The following is a 13,018-nucleotide window of genomic DNA, read 5'->3' as shown; positions in this document are numbered from 1 at the left end:
ATGTGATCGCTGTGACAACCAATCACAGCGATCACATGCACTTCTGCATAGAAAACAGTGTGCACGCGATCGTGTGCACACAGCCCTGTGCCCACGCTGTTACCAACAGCTCTGGGCACTGGGCAGAGTATCAGGGACCAATCTGATGGTCCCTGAACATGTGGTCGCTGTGAAAACCTATCACAGCGACCACATTTGTTTTATTTTGACTTTTCTGGCAGCAAATCTCCTGCCTCTTTTCTTCTCCTCAAACATTGTTTCAGTTTGAGGAGAAGAAGAGACTCGGGAGAATTGCTGCCAGAAGAATACAGTCCAAAAAAATACAGTTACACTATAAAACATTCTCTGTATAGATAGATTTCTATCTATCTATACAATCTATCTATCCATCTATCTTTTTTTCTATCTATCTACCTTTCTTTTATTCTATTAGAATAGGCAGGTAGGGAGTATATAATTATATATATATCCACATATATATAATATATATAGCAATAGCGGTTTACTTTTTTGTTAGCGGTAGTGTAGATATATATACCAGTTAGTTTGTGTGTTTTATAAAAAAAAATAAAAAATTTTTTTTTAGTTAGTGTTAGTTACGTTATGGCGAGGAAGTTGTTTAGCGCCGAGGAGGCATACGCCATGCTGTGGTCTGAGTCGGAGACTGCATCAGAGATGGCGTCCGAGATGGAACCTGTTTTAGGTAGTGACGATGACAGCGTCACTTCAGGTTCATCTTCAGGGGACGTTGTCCCTGATGCAGTTGAAAGAACATGAAAGCGCAGGGCCAAGTCGCGCTGTAGCACGGGACAGCCTGGTCCCTTCAGTCCAGGCTCTTGTATGGGCACCTGCCCCATCTTTTGGGCCTAGAATCCACGGATTTACTGCCACTCCTGGCATAACCGTGGACAATACAAATTTTGTCCAAATGGATTACTTCCATTTATTTATAACGGACGACATCCTAAATCAGATTGTCCACGAAACAAATTTATATGCCACTCAATATATAAGGCAGAAACCTTCATCCACCCATGCCAGAGATTGGACGCCCACCAATTTTCAGGAATGAAAATTTTTTTTGGGGCTCACCCTAAATATGGGTATTGTCAAAAAGCCCTCCATTAGTTCTTACTGGTCAACAAGACCCGCCCAAGCCACCCCAGTATATTCTGCAGTAATGCCCAGGTCTCGTTATGAGACAATAATGAGGTTCCTCCACTTCAATGACAACGCACAGGCCCCCCCAAGTACCGATGCAAACCGGGATCGGTTGTTCAAAATAAGACCGCTAATAAATTCCCTGAATAATTTATTTCTGCAACTCTACACCCCTGAGCAGAATGTAAGTGTGGACGAATCCCTCCTCAACTTTCATGGCAGAATTAGCTTTCGCCAATATCTTCCTTCCAAAAGGGCAAGATATGGCGTTAAGCTCTACAAATTGTGTGAAAGCAGGTCAGGATATACCACCGCCTTCAGGATTTATGAAGGGCGGGACCGCACAATAAATGTTCCTGGATGCCCCCCTGATCTTTCCACCAGCAGTAAGATCTTGTGGGAGATAATGCAGCCTCTGCTTCACAAGGGGTACCACCTGTACTGTGATAATTTTTATTCAAGTGTGCCCCTGTTTAGGCATTTGCATGCTGCAAGGACTGGGGCATGTGGTACCATGCGCAAAAACAGAATTGGTTTTCCACAGCAATTAGTGGGGAAGCGCATGGTAAAGGGGGACTCCTGTGCTTATGCATCTGAAGAATTGCTGGCGGTCAAATTCAGGGATCGCAAAGATGTGTATGTGCTAAGCACGATTCATACCGCAGGAACAGTGGCAGTGAGGGAAAGAGGGGCAACTTCGGACAAGCACAAACCAGTGAGCGTGTCCGGATATAACAAGTACATGGGGGGGGGGGGGGTGGATTTAAGCGACCAGGTTTTACAGCCCTATTTAGTAAAACGCAAAACTAAAACCTGGTACAAAAAGGTGGCCATTTATTTGTTACAGGTGGCCATTCACAACTCATTTGTGCTCTACAAAAAAAACAGAGGCAGAGACACATACCTGGATTTCCAGGAAAAAATTATTGAAGGCCTCATTTTTGATGTTCAGGACACCCGAGAATGCCCCCAGTCTGAGGATGTCACGCGACTGACTGAAAGACACTTCATCAGTCGGATTCCCCAACAGCAACCAGAAGCAACCCCCAGAAAAAGTGCCGCGCCTGCAGAAAAGACGGGCACCGCAAAGATTCCCGATATTTCTGTCCCTCATGTGTCTCGCAACCAGGCCTGTGCATTGAGCTATGTTTTAAAAAATACCACACTGTTCTGAATTATTAGATTTTAGTTAATTCGTTGAAAATATATTTGCCCTACATTACGTTTTTATTTTTCCCCTGATTTTACTCCAAGGGTGAGGGAGGGAATCGGTGGGGGGTGGATGTCATGTTTGCATATTCTCTAAAGTTCATCTGCTGGAGAGCTCCATTTGCATAAACCTGCAATTTCTTATTTTAGAAAACCCCAAAAAATAAATTCCCATTATACCCCTAGATGAATATTTTGGGATTTCTGCTTCAAGAGCAGATATTTTGGAAGTGTTATAGAAACTCTGTTGAGTTTTGTAAAACCAGCTTTGAAAAAAAGCGATTTGTGAAATAAGCTTCTTCTATCGTCCGCCCTCCTACTTCTCTATGTGATAAATAAGGCACACATATTTGGTATCCCCGTGCACGGGAGAAGTGGAAGAATGTGAAAGGAGATTAATTTTGTCCGTGGTTTATACCGTGTGTGAAAAATACTAGCCTAAACTGATGCATTTGCTAAAAAATAGCAGATTTTTTTTTGTTCCATCTTATTCAAGAAACTTTCAGAAGAAAACTGGACTTGCTAAAAATATGATAAACCCCTTGAAGGAAACCTTGTGGGGTCTACTTGTGTGAATGAAGTCATTTATGGGGTGTTTCTAATGTTTCAGCAGCATTAGGCCCCCCAGAAAACAGTATGCGGCTATAAAATCAAATGCAAAATTCCTGGACCGAAAAGGCCAAAAAGCCTCCTTTTATGCCAAGCCCTGGCACATGCCCTCACAGTGAATAAGGCACACATATTTGGTATCCCCATGCACGGGAGAAGTGGAAGAATGTGAAATGAGATTAATTTTGTCCGCGGTCCATACCGTGTGTGAAAAATGCTGGCATAAACTGACACAATTGCTAAATTCTTGCATTTTTTTTCCAATTTTGCCCACTTTAGAGAAAAAAATAAAAATGATATATACTGACAAATGCCACTAAAACAAAGCCCTATCTGTCCTTTAAAAAGAGTGTAAAATTCAAAGATGAACTTTATTCACCTGCAGAGTTATAGTCATCTAAAGAAGCGCATAGCAAAATTGTGAAATTTGCTCTGGTCATTTAGCTGTAAAACAGCCTAGTCCTTAACCGGTTAATGAGTGCAGTACTTCTTCAGTGTGAGCAGCACTGCACTCTCATGCGTGCCGGGGCTTTGAGAGCTCCGGAATACACCCCCCACTGTAGATAGTGCCACCCACAACCCCCGCAAAACTCTCTATAGAAATCGCCACCGGAGCCTCCAGCATCGGAATCCCCGGCCAGTGCTCTGGCGCTATCTACAGGGGGTGTGTGTGGCACTGTCTACATGGGGGTTGACGCTATCTACAGGGTGTGTGTGTGTGGCACTGTCTACATGGGGGTTGACGCTATCTACAGGGTGTGTGTGTGTGTGTGTGTGTGTGTGTGTGTGTGTGTCGCTGTCTACATGGGGGGTTGGTGCTATCTACAGGGGGCACTGTGTATGTGGTGCTTTACTTTACAGTGTGTGACACAATTATATTCAGGGGTGCAGTGCATGGTGATTATATTTAGGGCTGCAGAAATGGCTCATGGCCAGGAGAAGTCGTCATGTGCTCTGGAGAGAATGGAGAAGAAAAGAGGAAACTACTAGCATCTGAGACGTCGTCACCTGTGAGTCACTGGATTTGTAGAGAATCTGTCTCCTTTCCTGACATGTTTATTATAGGAAATCCTTGTATTCCACATAACGTCTTTGTGCAGTCCAGGACTGATAGAAAAATTGGTGTTATCAATCCCCTTGTCACAGTGCGATACTGTCAGTATTTAGGGACACAGCCCAGTGAAAGGGGAATTGTAACACGCATTTGTTAATGCTTGTGCAAAAAGGTAGTGTTAGCAATAGTTACGGCGCGGCAGGGTAGCGGTGGAGAAGTGGGGGGCCCCAAGTTTGGGTAACAGCCCAGTGCCCATGGTCTTCTTAATCCGCCACTGGCTGTACCAATAAAATTATGTGGTATTCTTGTTGCAATATTTCAATTCAGCCAATCGATTTTTGTTTTTGCAAATGTGAATGTATTCCAGGAGAGTATTCAGGTCAGCTTATAGGGGCACTGCACATCTGGATGACACACATGAAATACGTGCAGCGGTGTCGCTGTGTCCCTGGTATGTACGGATGGATATTTTCCTCTAGGGTACAGGTTGACTGTAGATAGCACGAGCTCCTCCTCGACGTCGATCAACAGGCGCGCCGGGGACAGCCTCACCGTTGCCGAGAGACGCAGGGGTCCTGTCAGGCCGGACCGGAAGTGTCGCATGCATGTGCTGTGGACTCGGGTGTATCCTACTTAAAGCGGAGGAGGTAGGGAGGACCCAAATTCGGAGTCGGTACCGTGTGCGTGAGGCGGGTGGTGTGGTGATTGGCAGACAATATAGAAGTGACATTGACGAAGGAAGAGACGTGCAGGCCAGAGAGTAAACCGCAGATCTCATTGAAGGGATGAGACCGCGGTAGAAGCTTTTACAAAGGGAGGAATAGGGATAGAAGCGGAGGCTGCAGGATACTCCGGCATATGTAGAGTGTGGAATAGGGTAGCTGGACCTCTTCTTTGGGCGGAGGGATAAACAGCACTGCGCAGGGGGCACCTCACATAAGAAGTCCCGGAGGTTTTACGTTAACAAGTGGTCTGCAGAGTGTACGGACAAGTGAGGTGACTGCGCTGTACGGCTGACCAGGTCCCTGTCATTTTAAGCGGTGGTCAGCAGACTACAGAGTATTCTATCATTTCTACTGGCAGTCTGCGATAAACGGAAGAAGCTGGTGTTTCAGAATAGCACTGTTCAGGAGTCGACAGATGTAAATAGGATAGGAGAACGTGTGTAGAGTGCCCCCAGTGGAGCGTCCTGGGTACCGCAGGAAGATTCGTTGTGAGAATCCAGCAGGGAGAGTCCCGCGGTCTGTCGTTGAAAGTTGCACACAGCTGTGTCGCGTGCTGAGCGATGTCTGTCTCTGAGCTCGTGTCCGGATGGGACGCCTCCGTCGGGTGCTCTGTTCTCCTGGCTTGTGTGTTGGTGGTGTTGGGTTGGGTGTTCCGCCTGGCGGAGCGGAGACTCAGGAGACCGTCCGAGTCGTCCGACTACCACCCGCGGAGCGGCCTGGAGATGCTGCTAGGTGAGGAGACGTGACCTGTGTGTCCGTGGTGTTTACTAACGCACATGCATGTCTGCTGCAGCCCAGCGGAAGTATTCACAACAACTACAGCTCACACACAAGAGTGCAGCCTGCTTTACTAATCTGCCATCTCATCCTGGCAGCAGGGTGGCAGCTCTTGTATGAGGGTGTGGTTTTTCAACCTCAAGGTCTGCTGTGGAAAACAGGTTAAAAAAAGGGGGAAAAAAAACTACTTACCTGTAGTCATGGCTACGCTTCCCTCTGACGTCCTGCAGCCCGGTCGTATGCTATGACATTTCATCCCATGTGACCGCTGCAGCAGTCACTCGGCTGGGCAATTGTTACCTAAATTAAAATCACGATTAATTGAACATGCAAACTCCATTACGATTAATAAACAATTATTTAGACCACACCCCTTTTGCATGCCACACACCCCTATTTGCCCCCTGCCCTATCATTGGATTCAACTGTATCTGTGTTTTGAAGATGCAGATACAGTTTAAACCGGGAAAAAATAATTGATAAAACCGAAATTTGCAGGATGACGTTGATTGAACTGTATTTCGATTTTGGTTATTTTTCGATTAATTGCCCAGCCCTAAGTCACATGGTATGAAACGTCCTCACTGGGGGCCGGGCTGGATGCAGAAGCATAGAGATCTGGGTAAATAGTAAGTCCTTTTTTTTTTTTTCTTCGAGTTTCGCCACAAAAATCACAACATCTGCTATTTGTTGCAGGTTTTACCTCCCAATTGAATTCAATGGGGAAAACCTGCAGCAGCGATTCCATAGCATGAATTGATCGACATGCTGCTGATATATATTTTTTTATTTTTTAATGCGGGGTGAATGAGATTTTGTCAAATGGCCGTTTAAAATCCATTTTGCATCAGTTTTTCATGGGCGTTAAAAAAAACGGATGATTTTCATTGGTCGGGCTTTCTTTGTCCCAACCCACTGAAAACACCTTCACCTAGACACTATTTACAGCCCCCCTGTATAGGATGCCGCAGAGCCCCCCTGTATAGGATGCCGCACAGGCCGACCTGAATAACCTACATACTCACCGATGCATCGCTGTCTTCTTCAGGTGAGGTCCCTCGTCTTCACGGGTGACGCGATGACACATACGATGCAGCGCTGTCGTCTGGTCGCTAGTCTCACAGGATCTGCGAAGGTGACTGGATGACGTCATCGCGCCGCCTTCGCAGAACCCGCGAGACTAGCGACCAGACCAGAAGAAGTCGGGCTCTGCATCGGTGAATCGTCGCACCGCCGATAGCCAGCAAGGGAACTAGTAGTTCCCTTGCAAATCCCCATGCCACAGATCAATTTTTAACGGTTGTTACATGTATTGACAGCCGTTAAAAACTGATCCATTGACTTTGACTATGTGGGCCGTCAGGCCAAAAATAGGACATGTCCTAGTCTCACGGGATCTGCGAAGGCCTTTGAATAGTGAATTATTTTAAGATCTGTGCTTTGGCATTATCCACGTACTTTCAATGCGGGAATGTTTCACTCAGAATGACTCCTAGCTAAAGTTATCTATTTTTCAATGTGTTGTCATGGCAGGCGCTCTGTCCCAAAAATATGTACTAGGTAGTTTGACAAATGTGCGATTTAAGATGAGCCTGTTGTATGAGGCAACATCAAATCATTATGGAGTATGATGGCGAGACTTTGTTGGCATGGAAAGTGGTTTACATAACATTTATCAATTGTCTGGAATTATACACTGTAAGGCCCCATGCACACGACAGCAAAAAACCTCAGTTTTTGCGGACCGCAATTGCGGTCCGCAAAAACGCAGCAATTCACTTTCATTGAACACTGACACCTTTCTGTAGCACTACGGAAGGGTCAGTGCCGTGGAAATGTTCCGGGAATTATGGAACATGTCCGTTCTTTCGCATTTTGCGGGCCGTGCTCCCATACTTTGTATGGGAGCACGGCCCGAAAATGCGGCTGTCAGTCAGCGGCCAACCGTGCGTGCCCGCAATCGCGTGCATGGGGCCTAAAGCACAGTTCTAGTAAGTTCTATTAAGATCATTGTGAGGGCATGTGCACACGATAGCTGCCTTTTACGTCTGAAATTACAGACTGTTTTCAGGAGAAAACAGCTCCGTCGTTTCAGACGTAATTGCTCCTCCTCGCAGTATGCGTCTTTGGCGGCTGTAATAATGCGTCTTTGGCGGCTGTAATAATGCGTCTTTGGCGGCTGTAATAATGCGTCTTTGGCGGCTGTAATAATGCGTCTTTGGCGGCTGTAATAATGCGTCTTTGGCTAAGGCAGCTTTAATTTTCTTTAAATGTGTAATATTTTACTGCTGATCCACAAAAACCTTAGTAGAACTTCTTGGGATATTTTGGGTAGTGCGGTTTATCTATGTTAATTCTTTGTCAGATTATCAGGTTTTACCGCACATTCGTACAAGGCTAGTTGCTAGAGCAGGCAGCATGCTTAAAATGTGGTCACTTAAACTTTTGCATTGTTTGTTATTTGACTACTCAAGTTGTTGTTCCCTGGCCACTTAAAACCTGCCCATACATGTGCAGTATGTAATGGGCAGGGTTGCACAAACCCTGGGGCACTTTACATTTTTTGCTATCTTTTTTCGTTATTTAGATATCGGTGCTGTTCTATTTGGCGCCCAATATTTAAATAATCCTCTGAACGGTCAATGGGGCGTGTAATGGCAAGGGGGTGTGTAACGTCGCTGTAACACTGTCCAATCAGCTACGCACCGTGCCACAGCAAGAGCTGGGGATAGGAGAACGCGTGTGTGTGCGTGCAGCTCAGAGCTATGCACGCACGCTCTCACTCACTCTTCAGCTCTCGGCAGACAAGGACAAGACTGTGTCCAATCCACTATCGCGAGAGATCAGTGTCACAGCGATGTTACACGCCCACTTACCATTATACGCCCCATTGACCGTTCAGGGGGCTATTTAAATATCTGGTGCCAAGTATAACTGCACCGATATCTAAATAACGGAGGCAGATGGGATAAAAATTTATAGTGAGACAGGGTTTGTACAGCCCTGCCTACTACATGGCACACTCAGCTGCACATGTATGGGCAGGTGAACGTTTTACTTTAAAGAGAACCTGTCAGAGGGGTCTCTACAAAATGTACAATAGATTTCTATAGTAAGTGCATATTCTAATTCACTTGTAAGCATGTGAAGAGAGGGATGACCTAAACCTAGTGAGTGGTGAATGACCTTTTTCTGGATGCAATAAAATTTATTTTTTCAAACTTTAGGGTCATTGCCTGCATGATGCGGAATTAAAAGGTATTGGGATATTTACTCAGTATCAATGGAACCTGATTGGTAGCCACATTATCCGATATTCTGAATAATCGGAAAGTAATAAGTATTTACCCACTTGTAAGCCCAGTTGAGTTTTTTGCCGCCGATTTTGATGCTGAAATCGTGTCTGAATCAGCGTCCAAAAACTTTTTGCTTGGTGTATTTTAGCCGCTCGCAGGAAAAGGAAGCCACATGTTCTCGTCACGGTTCCGCCTCTGACCTCCCATTTGAAATCAATGGGAGGCGGAAAAAGCGTTTTTTGTCCCTGGCGCTCTGTGGGCAAAAACTGCGGCAAGAAAGTGCAGGCATATCAAAAATCTGCCTCCACATTCCTGAAGAATTGTGGAGACAGATTTATTTATTTATTTGCCTGCAAAATCCTCTGTGTGAACAGGGCCTAGGGCCATGTTCCCACAGGTTGGATACGCTGCGTAAAAATTACGCAGCGTATCTGACCCGGAACCTGCCGCACATTCCATCCGAAACATCACGCCACATTGTGGTGCAATCTTTCGGACCAAACTTCCGCTGCGTGATAAGTTGATACTTACCCCCTCCATCTTCTCTGCACGTAGTCCGGCCTCATACGATGGCGTTGCATGCCATGTGACGCTGCAGCAGTCACTTGGGATGAAACGTCATCCCAGGAGGCCGGACTGCAGGAAAGAGAGTGTTCTGGGTAAGGCCCCATGCACACGAACGTGCTTTTGCGGCAGGCAATTCCCCCGAAAATACACGGGAGAATTGCGGCCCTATTCATTTTTATGGGCCCATGCACACGACCGTGGTTTCCACCTGTCCGTGCATGGCCCCGGTGCCCAGACCGCAGAAAGAACGGGCAAGCCTTATTACGGCCGTGTTCTGCGGTCCGGGCTCATTGAGAATAATGGCCGCGGCCATGTGCACAGCCCGCGATTTGCGGGCGGCTCGCGGCTGTCACTCCGTGGCCGGCTGACCTGTTTTCCTCGTCCTTGCAAGCACTACTTCCTTTTTTTTTTTTAAATGTATCTTTTCTACATTCTTTTTCTACACGCTTTTTGCCTTTGTTTGCCCTTTTGAATGCAGGGCTGTTTCACCAAAATCTGTATACCTCGCGGTATAAGATATTTATATATTCGCTCATCTATAACGTGTGGGTGTGTCTTTGTTTAATATTTTACAGCTGAACAGAGTATGGAGAAGATTTTAAGCAATTTAAAGCGGCTAGATCCAGATGAGCTACGAGCAGAGATATTAAAGGCAGGATTAAAGTGTGGACCTATCACCTCGACAACTAGATTTCTATTTGAGAAGAAACTAGCTCGTGCTTTACTGGAACAGCAAGGTGTTGATGTGGAGACCTTCAGCTCATGTGTTGGGATAGCTACATCTGAGAACCAACAAAATGCTCCTTGTGGTCACCAGGCCAAATACTCTGAAGACAGGGACTTTGGATACAATGTGGGTTTAAACCCTCCTACAGAGGAGTCCATATCCAGAAGAGACTTTGCAGCCAGTGGCAGTTCAGTAGCTGCTCACTTCTCCACAAATTTCCATTCTAATGACCCCCCTGTGTTCTATGCTGTCTGCCCTGTGTATGATGATACGTCAGCGAGGAGTGGTAAGTTAACAAACTTGGTGCTGGAATTTGTTTAGTCTGATTGGCCACAAAAATTGTACTGCTTCGTCTTTTCTCTGATTTTACTAGACGCCACTTTTTTCTAACAGTTGACGAAGGTCAGTCTTCCGACCTCTACCGAATAGGCCTTGATGGCATATCCTAGTGATATGCCATAAATGTCTGTGCTACCAAAACCCCTTATGTCCCCTTAGTGACCAGCCTATATTGGGCCTTAAAGGGGTTTTCTGATATCGTTTTTGAAATTTTAAAAAGTTCTATACCTGTTAGTTATGTTGAACCAATGTTGCCCACCTGTTTTGATCGCAAAAATTCTTCTTTCTACTTGCGCTGCTGTTGTTTTGCACTTTGTTTACATGTCTATTTTGCTATGCCCGGCCATTTCCTGTTCCGATCAAAGACTCTAAATCCCAATATACATAGCGCCATTGTGACCTCCCAGAGTAAGCATCTCCCCGCTCCAGATCCTCCCCAAACCCCTCCTTCATATATATATATATATATATATATATATATATTTATTTCACGGCCACTTCCTCTCCCATCTCAATCTTATTATTCCTGCATCAAAGCAGTCCGGCTCTCTTCCCGCAGCGCTCAGAACGGGTGCATGCGCAATGGGAACTCACAGTAGGAGACATGCAGACGCCGGGCTAACAGAGAACATAGCATGTGTGGTGTACATTGCATCAACCACGCATGCTCATAGGAGGATCAAGAGTATCCGGTTCAACCCTATCCCACAGTGTACAGTTACGTCATTAGTGACGTGACGTACATTCAGACCGCCGGAAAAAGGAAGTTACAGCTTATGTACGGGGCTGCGGCGGAAGTTAAGATACGCCATTAGAAACCTTTAATGAAACGCAAGTACATTAGAAAAAGATGTTGTTTTATATATTTATTTTAACTAGATTGTATGAATTGGTTCTGGAATACCCCTTTAATGACCAAGCTATTTAAGTTTTTCCATCGTTACATTCAAAGAGCTATAACTTTTTTTTTATTTTTATTTTTTTGCGTCGACATAGCTGTATAAGGACTTGTTTTTTGCGGGACAAATTGTATTTTTTAAAAGCGTCATTTTGGGGTACACAATTTCTTGATTTAACTTTTTTTGGGGTGGGATAGAAATAAAACAGCAATTTCACCGCTCTTCTTTGCGCCATAAACCGTGTGGTATAAATAACACTAACTTTATTCAGCGGGTTGTTACGATTGCGACGATACCAAATTTATATAGTTTTCTTATGTTTTACTACGAAGTTATTTGTTTGTGTCGCTATATTTCAAGAGCTAAAACTTTTTTTTTTTTTTTCTTTATATATTTCTGCTGATGCAGCTGTATGAGGGCCTTTTTTGTGTGTCGACTTGTCGTTTTGATTGGTACCATTTTGAAGTCCATGTGACTTCTTGATCACTTTTTATCAAATTTTTTGAAGGCCGGTTGAACAAAAAACAGCAATTCTGTCATTTTGTATTTTCTTTTTTACGGCGTTCATTGTGCAGGTTAAATAATGTAATCGCTTTATTGTTGGGGTAGTTACGGACGCAGCGATACCAAATGTGTAACTTTTCATAAAGCATTTTGTGAGGGGGAAAAAGTGTTTTTTTAATTTATTTTTTAAACTTGGGATTTTTAGTTATTAAACTTTTTAAAAACTGTTTAGGCATGAACTAACAGGCCTTTACTTAAAGAGGCTCTGTCACCAGATTTTGCAACCCCTATCTGCTATTGCAGCAGATCGGCGCTGCAATGTAGATTACAGTAACGGTTTTATTTTTAAAAAACGAGCATTTTTGGCCAAGTTATGACCATTTTTGTATTTATGCAAATGAGTCTTTCTAAAGTACAACTGGGCGTGTATTATGTGCGTACATCGGGGCGTGTTTACTACTTTTACTAGCTGGGCGTTGTGACTAGAAGTATCATCCACTTCTCTTCAGAACACCCAGCTTCTGGCAGTGCAGACACAGCGTGTTCTCGAGAGATCACGCTGTGACATCACTCACTTCCTGCGCCAGGTCCTGCATCGTGTCGGACGAGCGAGGACACATCGGCACCAGAGGCTACAGTTGATTCGGCAGCAGCATCGTCGTTTGCAGGTAAGTCGGTGTAGCTACTTACCTGCAAACGCTGATGCTGCTGCAGAATCAACTGTAGCCTCTGGTGCCGATGTGGCCGACACGATGCAGGACCTGGGGCAGGAAGTGAGTGACGTCACAGCGTGATCTCTCGAGAACACGCTGTGTCTGCACTGCCAGAAGCTGGGCGTTCTGAAGAGAAGTGGATGATACTTCTCGTCAGAACGCCCAGCTAGTAAAAGAAGTAAAAACGCCCCGATGTACGCACATAATACACGCCCAGTTGGACTTTTACTGTAAACACGCCCAGTTGTACTTTTGCAAGCCTCATTTGCATAAATATAAAAATGGTCATAACTTGGCCGAAAATGCTAGTTTTTTAAAAATAAAAACGTTACTGTAATCTACATTGCAGCGCCGATCTGCTGCAATAGCAGATAGGGGTTGCAAAATCTGGTGACAGAGCCTCTTTAAGGCAGACCTGGGGGCCTTTGTTTAGGCCCG

At 45.0% G+C, this 13,018-nt stretch overlaps 1 protein-coding gene across 5 annotated transcripts in view; it reads left to right on the top strand.

The window, feature by feature from the left end:
* The first annotated feature begins 4,575 nt into the window (after nt 1-4,575).
* Nucleotides 4,576-13,018, top strand: part of ANKLE2 (ankyrin repeat and LEM domain containing 2) — a 49,310-nt gene continuing 40,867 nt past the window's right edge. For 2 of the 5 annotated variants that reach the window (XM_075832659.1, XM_075832641.1), the window contains exons 1-2: nt 4,701-5,490; nt 9,974-10,411. In XM_075832659.1, the coding sequence (XP_075688774.1) occupies nt 5,319-5,490; nt 9,974-10,411 (610 nt within the window). In that variant the 5' untranslated portion in view covers nt 4,701-5,318. Of the gene's footprint in view, nt 4,681-4,700; nt 5,491-9,973; nt 10,412-13,018 lie in introns of those variants that run through there. The other 3 variants (XR_012849939.1, XM_075832626.1, XM_075832653.1) reach the window with 2 other exon arrangements.

The sequence above is a fragment of the Rhinoderma darwinii genome, chromosome 1 (genome assembly GCF_050947455.1).
Source record: "Rhinoderma darwinii isolate aRhiDar2 chromosome 1, aRhiDar2.hap1, whole genome shotgun sequence".
NCBI lineage: Eukaryota > Metazoa > Chordata > Amphibia > Anura > Rhinodermatidae > Rhinoderma > Rhinoderma darwinii.
This window is presented reverse-complemented; position numbering and strand designations above follow the sequence as displayed.